The sequence below is a fragment of the Oryzias latipes genome, chromosome 17 (assembly GCF_053564925.1).
Source record: "Oryzias latipes strain Hd-rR chromosome 17, Olatipes_Hd-rR_3.1".
In the NCBI taxonomy this organism is placed as follows: Eukaryota; Metazoa; Chordata; class Actinopteri; order Beloniformes; family Adrianichthyidae; genus Oryzias; species Oryzias latipes.
This window is the reverse complement of record NC_136253.1, coordinates 8146841-8161239: the sequence shown is the minus strand read 5'-3', so window position 1 is coordinate 8161239 and position 14399 is coordinate 8146841. Positions and strand designations below refer to the sequence as shown.

General features: G+C 45.3%; 1 protein-coding gene across 3 annotated transcripts; it reads left to right on the top strand.

Moving 5' to 3' along the window:
* Positions 1-11847: 11847 nt before the first annotated feature.
* Positions 11848-14359, top strand: gfi1aa (growth factor independent 1A transcription repressor a). 3 transcript variants are annotated; one of them, XM_078934317.1, is made up of 7 exons: positions 11848-11973; positions 12067-12222; positions 12299-12517; positions 13102-13487; positions 13572-13709; positions 13783-13948; positions 14028-14359. In XM_078934317.1, the coding sequence occupies exons 2-7, from the start codon at positions 12111-12113 to the stop codon at positions 14204-14206; spliced, it is 1200 nt and encodes a 399-aa protein (XP_078790443.1). In that variant the 5' UTR covers positions 11848-11973; positions 12067-12110; the 3' UTR covers positions 14207-14359. The 3 variants fall into 3 exon arrangements, with proteins under 3 accessions (XP_078790443.1, XP_078790442.1, XP_078790441.1); XM_078934316.1 differs by having other exon boundaries at positions 12067-12517; XM_078934315.1 differs by having other exon boundaries at positions 11956-12517.
* Positions 14360-14399: the final 40 nt, after the last annotated feature.

The following is a 14399-nucleotide window of genomic DNA, read 5'->3' as shown; positions in this document are numbered from 1 at the left end:
TTCCATGTCCTAATAGTTGATTTCTTCACACCAAACTGCTTACCTGTTGCAGATTCAGTCTTCCAGCCTGGTGCAGGTCAACAATCTGGAACAAGTTACAGGTCTGTGAGAGACAGAATGTTTGTTTGTTTGTAGATGACCAAATACTTATTTTCCACCATGATTTGCAAATAAATCCTTTAAAAATCCGACAATTTTCTGATTCTCTGGATTTTTTTTCATTTTGTCTGTCATAGTTGAGGTTTACCTATGATGAACATTACAGGCCTCTCTGATCTATTTAAGTGAGAGAACTTACAGAATTGGTGGTTGACTGAATACTTTTTTGCCCCACTCTACCTGTAGAACTTGTAGAAGAGTGGAATGCCACAGTTCTATATGCTCTACTATAAACATCCAGCTCAGTGGCCTTGTGGAAGAGTGTCCGGCTTGTGGCTGGAAGGTTGTGAGTTCAAATGGGACCCAGTGCCTCCCTACTTTACACTCATATTAAGGGGTTGGATTGGGGGTTAAACCACCAAATGGTTCCTGAGTACGGCTGTGTCTACAGCTCACCGCTCCCCCAGGGGTCAAATGCAGAGAACAAATGTCACACATCTAGTTGTGTGACAGATAACAGGACTTTAACATTCAGTCTCTGCATGGTCCCAGACCTGTTCTATGGGGTTCAGGTCATAGGTCATTGGTGGCCGTAGCATGAGCTACTCCGACTTCCTGAACTCCAGCTGAGACAATTCTGGCACCTGTTCATGCATTATCAGGAAAGAAAGTTGGGAGTCTTCTGGTGGAATTTGTGGATGATGATGGTTCTATGTCTCTGAGGTCAGAACCTGCAGTGACTGGACCGCCCACAAGAACCAATAACCTGATGATGATCCAGCCTGTCGCTTCTTCACCAGAGAATACTGGGAACCATTTTGACGTTGTCTTCTCCATCTGACGACCGTCATTTCTGAGCACCGCGTGACCTGACATTCATCAGTGAACAGGAGTCAATTCAATTCAATTTTATTTGTATAGCCCAAATTCACCACAACAGTCGTCTCAATGGGCTTCGTATCGGTAATTGAAAAAGTAAAACATAAAATCAAAAGGATCATGAATACATAGAATTCAATAGGAAAATACTAAATTGAACTAACAAACTGACTAAACTAAACTGGCATCCCTGCCCTTAGACCCCCCTGCATGGTAAGGAAAAACTCCTAAATAAACGGATTCCGGAAAAAACGAATAAACCTCAGGGGTGTCCACATGAAGGAGGGATCCTCCCCCAGGACGGACAGGCGATTTATCAGAACTCATAGAGAAGAATTAACTTATCTAACAAACAGTCCTGCATTTTGGGAGCCAAGTGTTCTATTTGGGTGGTAAGGCACTATGAGGTCTTTAATATAGGATGGGGCCATACCATGTAAGGTCTTATAGGTAAGCAGGAGGATTTTGAACTTGATTCTAGAATCAACTGGGAGCCAATGAAGTGAAACTAACACAGGAGTGATGTGATCTCTTCTGCTAGTTCCTGCTAACAATCTAGCTGCTGCGTTCTGAACAAGCTGGAGACTTCTTAAGGAACTCTTAGGACACGCTGCTAACAAGGAGTTACAGTAATCCAGCCCGACGTAACAAATGCATGGATGAGTTTTTCAGCATCACTCTTAGAAAGTATATTTCTGATCTTAGCAATATTCCGCAGGTGAAAAAAGGCAGTTCTACACGCCTGAGATATGTGAGCCTTTAATGATAAATCCTGGTTAAATAAAACCCCAAGGTTTCTAACTGTGGAATTGGGGGCTATACTTATACCATCCAGGGAGACTATCTGAGCAGACAGAGCATCTCTGAGGTTTTTGGGACCTAGTATAATGACCTCAGTTTTTTCTGGGTTCAAGAGGAGGTAATTAATTGTCATCCATGTCTTGATGTCTCTGATGCAGGCGTTCAGTTTCTCTATGTTGTCATTCTGGTCAGGCTTCATGGATAGATACAACTGCGTATCGTCAGCATAACAATGAAAACTAATGCAGCATGTAGATTATAAACAGGATGGGTCCTAAAACTGAGCCCTGTGGGACTCCATAGTTAACTTGAGTGCACTGAGAGGACTGTCCATTTACATTAACGAACTGATACCTATCAGATAAATAGGATTCAAACCTATGTCATGCTCTAATCCACATGTGTCAAACTCAAGGCCCGCGGGCCAAATGTGGCCCTCCATGTCATTTTATGTGTCCCGCGAGAGCATAATAGTTTTTAATTTCTTAAAATAAAAAATTAAAATTGGTGTGTATTTATTCATATCTAGGGGGAATCTGACTTGAACTATCGGATTGGGCAACTATATATTAGGACTTAAACACTTTCAATATAACCTAACCTAACAGAATCAAATGTAAAAGGATTTATGCTAGAGTAACAAGCAAACATATGTTTTTTTCTGCAACTGTAATTGTCACTTTAAAAAGTTATAATAAACAATGAGCTATTTAACATTAAGGAGTAGTTACATTTATTTTTCATTACATTTGGTTACATGTATAAGTTATATCTGGCCCTTTGAGGACAGCAGCTATGCTGATGTGGCTCTCGGTGAAAATGAGTTTGACACCCCTGCTGTAATCTATGGAGTAGAATACTGTGGTCAATGGTGTCTAACAGGACCAGAATAGAGAATAGTCCCTTTTCTGAGGCCAATAAAAAGTCATTAGAGACTCAAACTAGTGCAGTTTCCGTACTGTGGTGAGGTCTAAACCCCGACTGAAAGTCTTCAAAGTGGCTGTTGTCCTGTAGGTGGCAGTAAAGCTGCTTAACTACAACTCTTTCTAGGATTTTGGAAATAAAGGGGAGGTTTGATATTGGTCTATAGTTGGCCAAGTTGCTAGGATCCAAACTGGGCTTTTTCAGAAGAGATTTAACAACTGCATATTTAAAAGACTGTGGCCCGTGACCCATTTCCAGAGAGGTATTTATCTTTAATATGGAATCATTAATTAGGGGGAAGGTTTCTTTAAAAAGTCTAGTGGGAATTAGGTCTAACAGACAAGTTGAGTAATAACTGATGCTATTTCTGCTTGATCCACGGCAGTGAAGCAGTGTAATGTTACAGAGGTTTCTCTGGATGCCTTCACTTCTACCACTTCAGCCTGCTCTGGGCTGATAGTGGGAATACCTTGATTTCTGACTCAGTGACTGAACTTAGCAGATTTCCAATGGATTCAGACTTAAGGAAAAAGTGGGCCTTTGCAATAAAAAGAGCTAACCCAGATGGATCACTGTGGTACCAACTAGCAATACAGTCTGGTTATGTTCAAAACATTTTGTGGAACCAGATTTTGATAAGACTGGCCAGACTGTTTGCTTGAAACCCGACGCCATAGCATCTGTGTTACGCAAATGGATCACTCACATGAATCAGTAAATCTATTGTTTTTCTTTATTTTTCTTCTTTTTTTAAGGGTAAATCTGTTATTGACCTTTGGACTTATTGTTGACTTATTAATGATTTATTCTTATGATTAATTATTATTATTGAATTACTATTGTTTTTATTATTATTTATTATTGATTTATTGTTATTATTATAATTATTGACTTATCATGTATATATTGTTTTTATTTATAATTATTATTGACTTCCTATTGACGTATTGTTGGGCTTTTTCTAAATAATTTAAATTGCATGTCAATGAGGTCTAAAACTTCTACATGTTTAAAAATTATTTTTAAAAATTCTTTGTAATATTTGTTTTTTGTGAGAAGTCTTGCAACTTTGCATTTTTCATTAAAGTTTGAGCTTTTAAGGCTGCCTGTTACTCTCAAATGATGTATATATATAAAAATGATATACATATATATTATATATTTATATATTTGTATAAATATATATATAAACATAAATATATATCAGCTGCATTTTACTGACCGCACACAAATGCTTTGTGGATATGGCAAGCGGAAAGAATCATAAATCACCAGAAAAAGCGATACTTTTTGCTTGCCATATATGTACGGCATGTGCACGAGATACATAAGTGCCTGTAGGACGCCCATAGGATCTCCACACAGACTAAACTCTAATTGTCTAATTTCCTCTTTCTAACAGTCAGGCTGCAGCAAGGAGTGTACAGAAAACACACAACTTTGTGTGGAACAGCACAAACAGGTCCCTGTGAAATGCGCAGGATTGGGGGAGGACAGAAAAAAGGAAAAATCAATACGACACGCCTGCATTTATCGTCACCCAAAATGTGCTCATCGGCTCACCGCATTGTCTCCAACCTTAACGTTTCCTGTGGGCCACACAACAGCCGTTTCCCCCCTCAGACCAGCCCGTATGCCCCCGTGAGGGCAGTTGGGGCTGAGGCTTCATCAGCACTGGTCTCTTTGAATTCACCAAAGCTTCATGTCTTCAAAACAACTAAATGCTGTTTGACCTCGGAGGATTGAACCCCCTGGAGCTGCAGTCTGTGGATTTAAAGATGAACTCGTGGGACGTCTGTGTGCATTTAAAGCAGTCAGATTGTTCAAAAGTCATGACACAGCAGTTTCTTTGGGTCTATCTTCAAGAAGTGAGAAGTTTTGGACAGTTACTAAAAGGGAGAAGTTTATCAAAGGTCACCGAGAAGCCTTGACTGTGATGCAGTGGCTAAAAATCTCCCCGTAGGTGCGCGGTTTATTAAAGCTTTCTGTGACACCCAGACCTCTTGATGCATCATGGCTGCAGTCATGTACATGATAAAAGTGATGATGAAGGTGGTGGGGTTAGAAAGGTCAGCGATGAGACATTTGAATGTTGGGTGGGGTTTAAATCCTGTGAGAAAGGTCACAATGTGTGACAGATTTGTGACTCCACCTCCAACAGGCTCCAGATCTCAGCTCTGAGATTACCCAGGTTAAGAACCGGGTTCAGCGAGACTCACCTCACCTTTGGACTCAACCGCTCCAAAAAAGTCTGCTGCAAGCTCACCGCTGTTCCGCGGAAACCAACTCACTGCAGGCTCATCTTCCTCTCAGCAGAGGCAAACGTATCGTCAAAGTTTGTACAGACCCACTCTGACATTTTCACAATGTGCAGCTAAAGATGATCAGGTTGTGCTGATTTCTCCATGCTGGGTTTCCTCATCATGAAACACATTTTTAGAGGTGCAGAACTAACACGCGTGTTTGGATTCAAACAGAAAGAAAGGCCGACCCAGAGAGGTTTCTCATCCACCGTCTGACCTGACACCACCTCAGCAGTTGCTGAGTGATGTGAAGGGCGGCAGGTCCACCTTATCCCAAACACCAACCTTTGCTGAGAGTCCAGTCCAGCGTCCGCTCTGACAGCGGCGCCCACAAAACCGCCAAGGAGGAGAGTCAAACGTCAGAAACCTGAACCTGAACCTCAGATGCAAGAACCAAACTGGAAATAGATGAGGAACTTCACCTTTTTGTCATTGTTTGGATTGTCGTTTTAGTTTTATCAAATGAAAGCTTTTTGCATTTGTCCATTGAATCAATCCTAAAAATCAGCTGTCAGGATTCACACAAATTCATGCAAAAAGCCAAAAGTCTCACTCAGCATGTTTGTCACATTTATGGCTAAATGAATTTATGAGGCACAAAGATTTAAAAGGCAACTTTGAAAGAAGATAGATGAAGAAAAATCTATCTTTAATTTTGCCAGTTTTCACTCCTAAACAAATCTGTCAAGAGGAAAAACACAAAGCAAATGATAGTGAAGACACAAGAAGAGAAGTGTCACATTTACCATAAGATTTAAAAATTCTACTAAATGTTATATTTCACATAATTGTAACAACATAATGTAATAAGATTCTTTCATTACAATCTAAATAAACACCTGATAATGATTTACTGACTATGTTATTTACCGACTTTATTGGAGTAGTTTTTAATCATCATTTGTAATTTCACAGAGGAAAATATTCATCTGATGGCCGTTATTGAGTATTTGTGTGATGTGTAGAAAACACAACTTAATTCATACAACTCAGGGAAAATTGTGCAAGTTTTTACCTTTTATTTACAACTCTCCAGTTTAAATTCCAGGTTTGTTTGTTTTTTGTTCAAGAAATTCTGGTTTTCTGATTCCTTCGATTCCTGATTCGATGTGGAATCACAAACAAAGAAGAATTAGGCTGACATTTACAAAGACCTATGTTTTAAAATCTACATTTTATTGCAAGGGGGGTCACTAACTAACGGACTGCGGTCCGGATCCGGACCCAGACGCTGGGTTATGTGGACCCAGACCGGGACCCGGAACACAACCAATATGATGGGTGCCTTTATTTTCAATGGTGCAGCTCTTGTTGTCGTTTCAAAAAACACATTCTCACTCCCAACTCGTCATTATTGGATGTATTTTCGGGCCCCTCCGCCTCACTTTTTGATGTTTTTGGTGTCCCCAACTTGACGTTTTTGTGATAGTGCTGCCTGTTCCCGTTAAGTTCAACCCAACCCCCCGGGCCGCGAACCAGTACCGGTTCAGGGTCCGAGGGCCACTAACTTTGGATTTTTCATCTTTAGTATCTGAATCAGAAGGGATTTTTCTTTTTAAAACTACCAGATCCGGTTCACCACATGATCCGTGTGTCTTGCCGCGTCACGTGACATATTTGGGCTAACAGCCTTAACAGTTTGATCAGGTTGGGCACTAGGATTCTGGGTCTTTTGGCATTTCTTTCAAACATTTTTCCAGCATGTTTGGTATGAAGACACATTACAGCTGCCGTCTAACGTCCTCGTCTGCCAGCTCTGCAGCTACATCCTTTCTTATGGTGTCAGCTGTCACTCACACTCAGGTCCTGCAGTTTGGAGCTGCTCTGCTTCAGTGTGAATGTTTTTGGTATTTGATTTCTGAAGATTTCATGAAGCTTTTCACCGTTTGAGTCTTTAAACCTTTTCTGTAATATCCCACCATCTCCTGCTGGCACTTTTAGGTCTCGGAATTCCGACCAACCATATTTTATGATGCCGTTTTTCCATTTGAGGCACTGTTGGGATAATTTTAGCTTTTGGAACGACAACAGTTTTGAATTGTTTGCTTTGAGGGTTTTTTCTTGCGTTCTCTGGGTGTAGCTCTGTCAAAAACCCGGAACTGCAAATTGTCTCTTTAGTAAGAAACCGAACTAACAGGAATGGAGGTGCAGGTCCTCAGAGACGCACCCCAAACCTTGAAAGGCCTTAAATGGTTCTAAAAACAGAGAAACTGTCACTCAGACATTTGCAAAAGATTTGCATTTGTTTTTCTATGAGCTTTGTTTTCTTGAATGCTTTTCTTTACGAGTGATTTGGAGACAGATTCTTCAGAGCTTCACACAGAAGTAGAAGCCAGAAGCGTCTAACCTTCTCCATCACAGGCTTACTTCCCACATGTCCTCTGCTGCTCTCACAGCCTCAGATGCTTTGCCTCTGTGATCACACATCACAACAAGTGAGAATTCAGCGTCTAATCGACTGTGTGGCTGAAGGAGCTATAAACCTGTGAAGCTACTGATTGAATGAGGAAGCCAGACGCAGCCCAAAGCCAGGGTTTCAACAGAGGTTGGCAGTCACAGCTTTTAGCTGGAGAGCACAAAAATCTCTCAGCACTGTGACTGTTTGTCTGAAAAAAGGAAGCAGATTCTTCTGCTTTTGTGCTAGAAGCAGAGCGATAGCATCCCTCACCGTCACTCTGGTTGCATGTGTTCTCGCCATCAGATAAGAAAAAGCTCCAGTCACTGCTGCTGACGCCTTTTCACTGCTGCTGAAGCTCACTTTCTGCTGAACTGATTTCGCAACTGAAGCAGCCATTGTTGAGTCACGCTCCACCAGGGGTGGTCAGCGGTTCTGCGAGGTTCACCGTGAGGCTGAAGGGTGTGGTGGGCCGATGGAGAGGTGGCTCATGGGATGTTCGTTGTGTAGGTGGTCACTTGAACAGTCACTTCAGCCCTCGGTGACTTTTCGTCTCACTGCTTTTCGGGTGCTGCCAAATCAAGACAAATCTCGCTCGTCTGCAGGCCTCATCTTCTGGTTCACTAATAGAATTGAAAGACGATGACTTTGTGGTCGCAGCGGACCAGAAATGACTTGCGGAAAATCACATGTCAACAAATGTCTTCACAGGCACACCACAGATAAGACTGCACTCTGCAGCATGCAACCCTCCAGTGTTTCTCGCTGCTGCAAAGATTGATTTGAGCTGTCAATCGATGAAGGCCAGCTTCAGCTGTTGGGGGGAAACCTCTCTGAACTCCTCACGCAGAAGCTGGTAGAGTCCAGAACTGCAGACGACACAAATCAAATCAGTTCTGCAGAAAGCAGAATGAAGTGCTGCTAAGTTTATCAGCAGACAAACGTTGTAGGAACTGTGCAGAGCTGAAGCTCGGTTTCCCCCGGCTCTGACAGCGATTTACTCCTCTGCCAGAAACTCAAAGCCGTTTCTGAATCCTTACTTTGAAACCCTTGCATCAAGAAAGTGGACACAGACGAAGATGAAGCTTATTTCAGTCCTGCTGTGCCCGTTGAACTCTGACCTTTCCAGTGCTTGCCTCAACTCCTCCACACACAATGACCAGGAAACACGCCGCAGCTTTTCACATCCACACACCAACGTGCCCCCGAGGTCCTTGTTATTGGAGGGGAAATTTACAACCAGAAACGGCTGAAATGTTCTCTGCTGATGGACGAGGAGGTGATTTGTGGAGGGCTCACAGCACAGAGTCACAGATCTTTTTCTTTTGTCTGGGAAAGAGCTGCCTCGTCTGGACCGGACTGTGGAGCCAGAACTCTGAAGCACTTTTCGGCAGAGCACAGTCCCCAAAGTTACAGGATGGGAAGGCGAGAAAAACAGCACCTTTGTGAACCTCTTGTGTGAAAGAAGAAGTGTCTTGCGGTCGGCAGCACCCAGTAAATCATTCATTGTGTTCACAGTCAGTCCCTATCTGGAGGCTGCAGGTGGGGCGTTTGAGGGGATTCAGCAAGCCTGTCCCGGGGGCCGGCCGGCCGGGGAGACTGCATGCAGCTGAAGTCAAGGGAAAGGACTGAGATCTGATTGCTTTGCTGCATGGAAAGGAAGGGAGAGAGTTAAAAGAAAGAGAGGGGGTGTTAAACTGTGGTTAGTGTTTTAGAGCCAAAGGAACGTGTGAGAGGATAAGATAGCGTGATGTGGTTTTCATTGAGACGCCACACTGAGAGGGGGTGAGCGCCTACGCTGAGGCAGCGCCGCTGAACAGGGACGTAAAGCAGGGAAAGTCAGTTTGGCCACAATAGCTTATTATGGCACCAATCCACCGACAACAATTTGGCTCAGAGCGTGCGGTCGTGGAAGTGACAAACGACCACTCCATTGACTTTTGTCTCAAGAACACATTTCCCATAAAAACACGTTTTAAATCATTTCTTCGTCTTCTAAATCTTTAGTGGGTGCTGTTAAAAAAACAGCTGCTGGTCTTCTGTTTTTCAGAAAATCACTGCATTACAAAAGTTCTGGAGTCGTGTGCCGTTTTTCTCCTGGTTCACTGTTTTTGAGCAGAGATTCTGAGCTGAAAGCTTAAAGCCAAAGCGTCTGAACAGATTCTCATTCATCCAGGTGGATTTCATTGAAGAATAAAAGACGTCATGAACCCAAAAGTCAAGAAATGAAAAGGTGTTAACGACAAAAGGCTAAAACTCATTGACTTAATCATGACGTTTAATAAAGACTTGAAGTCTCAACCCAAATAAAGGATAAGTAAGCCAAGTAAATAGTTATTTGCCCTCTTGAACCGCTTCTCGGGGAAGTTTCTCGCTTAAATGCTTCATGTTTTGTGGGACGCTGAATTATTGTTTGGTCTCCTCCAGACACAGACGAAACGGTTTCACTCTGCAACCAATTCAGTTTTTGGTAACTGGAAGATCTGCTGGTGGCCCAAAAGCTGAAAATAGACAGATCTTTATTGGTCACACGAACAATGGCATTAAAAGTGCCTTCTGGTCAGTGCAGCATTCATCCATTTAAAAAAGAAACAACATCAAACTACATTAAAATGCTTAAAAACAGATGAATAATGATAATAATAATAATAAAAATAATTAATATAGAAAGCTCCCAAACTAACATCATTTATAAGAAGAGATCAAAGTTTAACAATAAAAACTGGAATCTTTTTGTCCTCATGCCTGAATGGCAGCACATTTCATTTCTTCCCCAACAGTTTTATGGAAATCTGGCCATGATGCTACTACCACCATGCTTTACAGTGGAAACTGTTGTTCTATGGGCTGTAATGTGGCACTGAGTGAGTCCTCTGAAAACAAAGCAGGTTCAGCAAAAGCCAATACAGCGGGGGGTGTCAAAGATAAGTGCAGGAAATTTGAATAAAAAGGAGGGAAAATGGATACGGCTAAACACTGCAAAAACTATCATAAGTTCATCTTGTGCCACAATAATAATAAATTATCTTACATTCCCCTTTATACAGACCAACCCCCCCCCCCCCCCCCCCCCCCCCCGCTGCCAGAAAATGGCCCAGACTGAGATGATCTTTGTGTTTTTTTATTTCCAGTCATTGTTCTGTGCAGTGAGCCGTTAGACTCTGCACTGGGGTTCCACATTAGAGCTTTGACCCTAAAGGTTATTAAAAAGACTCGTTAGTGTTTATTGATCATTTTATTTTACTGTTGCAAAGGAAGTGAAGTGAATATGCTGTGTGTTCGTTTGCCCCCTGGTCCCAGAAAGGGACAAACCGGGTTTAGAGGATGGATGCATGTTTTCATTTGTTCAGATGTTTTCATGTTCATAGTTTATTTGTCTTGTCCCTCCTGGTTGATTGACGAGCAACAATGAGAGAAGCATCGATAAACCCCCGTCCCTGCAGACCGGAGGCCGTCATTAGTTCAACCCATTCACGGTAACGGCCTTGATCACGAGCATCAGTCCTGTTCTGGGGGAGGGGGGGGGGCAGAAGCGCATCAGGAGGAGAAGTGTTTGGTGAGTTTTTGCGCAGCTGAATGTGTGACTGTGTGTGTGCGTGCGCGCGCATCGTGAACGCGTGTTTGAGAAATCTGCCAGTGAGGGAGCCGCGGCCTCCGGCAGCAGGAGGAAGTCGCTGCTAGAAGCTGGGGGATTTATTTTAGTCCAACGCAAAGCAGCCCCAGTTTAGCGCGGCGGCCGCGTATCAGAGCGTCAATCAGAGTCTCTGAGGCTGAAACATCACGATGCGCTCGTGAGGGAGGGGTCAGAGCGCGTGCGCGTGACACAGGCCGTGAAAGGGACTTGGTTCGGGCGGAGCGGTTCTGGGAGCGGGACACGTGTGCCCACAGCGGCCCCGCTTATCTGCGTGAGCTGCAGCTGAGGCAAACAGCGCGTGTTCCCACAGCCGCGCTTTGCTTTCCTCAAAGATTTGCAGTCAGAGCGGACAGATTTCAGCCGGAGAGTTAGTTGCTGTTCCTCCTGTTGCCTCAAATAAACCGCTTTGTTTCTTTCATTTTGCAGAATGAGCGCGCGCCTGGCCCCGCGCGGGCCTCCGCGCTCGTTTGAGTGATGTGGCTGAAACAATCAGGATGAAGTGGGTAAGGTAAGCCGAAGCAGCGGCGCCGTAACCGATACCGGGCGCTTCGCCGGCTGGCAGCCGTGCGCGGCGGCCCCGCGCGTCTCATTAACGGGATCACGTTACAACCGGCCAAACAAACGGGACATTATCCATCTCAGCCTGCGCACGCGCCTGTGTCATGCCTCATGATAAAGTAACCGGATGAGAACCCCCCCCCCCCCTCATAACGGAGTCTTTAGCTGTAAGTTACGAACTTCAGCGTCGGTGTTTTGCGCATGCGCAGCAGCTGTCAACTCCCCAGGCTGAAGCGCGTTAGAGTTTAAAAGTGCTGTAAGCCGCAAACATCTGACACGCGAGGCGCGGGCTTGTGATTGAAACATCTCCAATCGTTTCTTCCGACACGCTGTCCAGCCTCTGAAGTCCTGGTCCTTGGCCACATGCCCGGCGACACCTGGTAAAGCCGCCGGCTTCTTTGCGCATGCGTAATGGCTGGCCAAATAAAACAATCTTAACAGCGTCTGACAGCCACTGACGGTCCAAACCCCAGAGATAAAGGAAGCAGAGGGACACTAGGCCAGCAGCTGCAGCGACATGCCGAGGTCCTTCCTGGTGAAGAGCAAGCGGGCCCACAGCTACCACCAGCCGCGCTACCCGGACGATGACGGCGGCCCGCTGGACGCCATCCTGGCTCACGTTTGCGCAGGTACGTTTCTGCACAATTGCGCTCCGAAGAGCGGGAACTTTCGGGATTGAACCACCTTCCCCCGTCCCGCCACCAGAGAGCAGGTGTCCGAGGGAGTTCGGCTCCAGCGTGGAACAGCAGGAAGACGTGAGCGGCCGCGCTGACAGCCTCAGCCTGTCCCCCGGGACTCGGCTGCGGTCTCCGGGGTCCCTGTCCTCCAGCTCCCCGCTGAGCTGCGCTGGCAGCGCGGGAAGCGCGTGCGAGCGCTCCTCCGACTGTGATTTCTGGCGTCCGCCGTCTCCGTCCTCCTCACCAGGTCTGGACACATGGATGATAATACTTCTCAAAAATATTAACAATAGTACTAATAAATAAACACAAAACCACGTCAGTTGATATTATTACTATTATATCAAAAACTATTATGGGAATAACTCTAACCTTTAGAAAATACTAATGCTAATAATTATTTATTACAGTTCTGCGATTATTGTCAAATATATGAAAACATTTTCTGAGGGTTTGCGGCTAATAAAATAGAATGTTTTACTTCGTGAAACGTCAAAGTTAATAACATGTTTGGAGCTCTGCCATATTTATTATTATCCTGCTGTTTTTCTACTTTGCTTTTTCCATGTGATTTTTGATACAAACAGAAAAATTCGATTTGTAACTAATTTAAATAAATAAACACACACACACACACACACACACACACGTAATTAATTAAATAAACGAATAAGTAAAAAAAATAAACAAACAACACAAATAAAAACAAATAAACAAATACATTAATAAACATGCGCATATTGGATTTTGTTCCCGAAAAAAAATCCTGTTATGAAATTGTGTGCAGAGGCCTGTGACCCCCCCGCGCTGACACTTAAAATTGATTTCCAGGTTCTGATAAATGCTCCCCCCCCGCGCCAGAGGAGGGCTTCGACCTCCCGCTGTTCCCCTTCTCCTGGTCTGCGTACTCCGGCTCCAGCCTGCGGAACCTGGTTCCGCGGCCGTTTCTGCGCCACCCGCGGGCCCTGGGGGGCTCCCAGCCGCCCGCCGGCATGTTCGGCGGGGAGGAGAGCAGCGGAGAGCGGCTGTACGCGCAGCGGGGCCTCGCGGCTGGAGGCCTCCGGGACTACTCTCCGACAGGCCGACAGCTCTGCAGGCTGCGGGACGGAGACGCGCTGTGCGGGAACGTGCGGCCGCAAAGCCGCAAAATCAAGGCTGAGGATGACTTCCTGCACCTGGAGGCCAATGGATCCTACAAGTGTATAAAGTGTATAAAGGTGCGAGCGAGTTCCAGCATTTAAAGCCCCTTTGGTGACGTCACTGGTGGAACATTTTGTTGACGTTTTTCCGTCTTCCCGCAGGTTTTCTCCACGCCTCACGGCCTGGAGGTCCACGTTCGGCGCTCACACAGCGGGACGCGGCCGTTTGAGTGCGGGATCTGCGGGAAAACCTTCGGGCACGCGGTGAGCCTCGACCAGCACAGAGCGGTCCACTCCCAGGTAGCAACCCCGCACCCAGCAGACGTCCTCCGAACCGAGCCCGAACCCCCGCTGAACCTTCTCTGTGTCTCAGGAGAGGAGCTTCAGCTGTAAGATCTGCGGCAAAAGCTTCAAGCGCTCCTCCACGCTCTCCACGCACCTGCTCATCCACTCGGACACGCGGCCCTATCCGTGCCAGTACTGCGGGAAGAGGTTCCACCAGAAATCGGACATGAAGAAGCACACCTTCATCCACACAGGTGAGGCGCGGCGTCATGACGCAACCCAACCGAACGCGCGCGCCAGAATGTCCTGACGGCCGTTTCTCCGCCGTTGCAGGGGAGAAACCGCACAAGTGTCAGGTGTGCGGGAAGGCCTTCAGCCAGAGTTCCAATCTGATCACGCACAGCCGGAAGCACACGGGCTTCAAGCCGTTCGGCTGCGACCTGTGCGGGAAAGGCTTCCAGAGGAAGGTGGACCTGCGGAGGCACAAAGAGACGCAGCACGAACTCAAATGAGCGGGAACCTGCTGATGCAGCACAGATGCTCCCGTTTTAGTGTGGGGGTGTGGTCCCCTTTTCTTAGAATGCTATTTAACTGTTCTGACACCTTTCTTTATTTATGTCCTGATTTTAACCTTTGTAAGTATGAAGATAAACTTCTCACCACAACCTCTGACTCAATGTCCAACTTTCTTCACTGGTGCTGCTG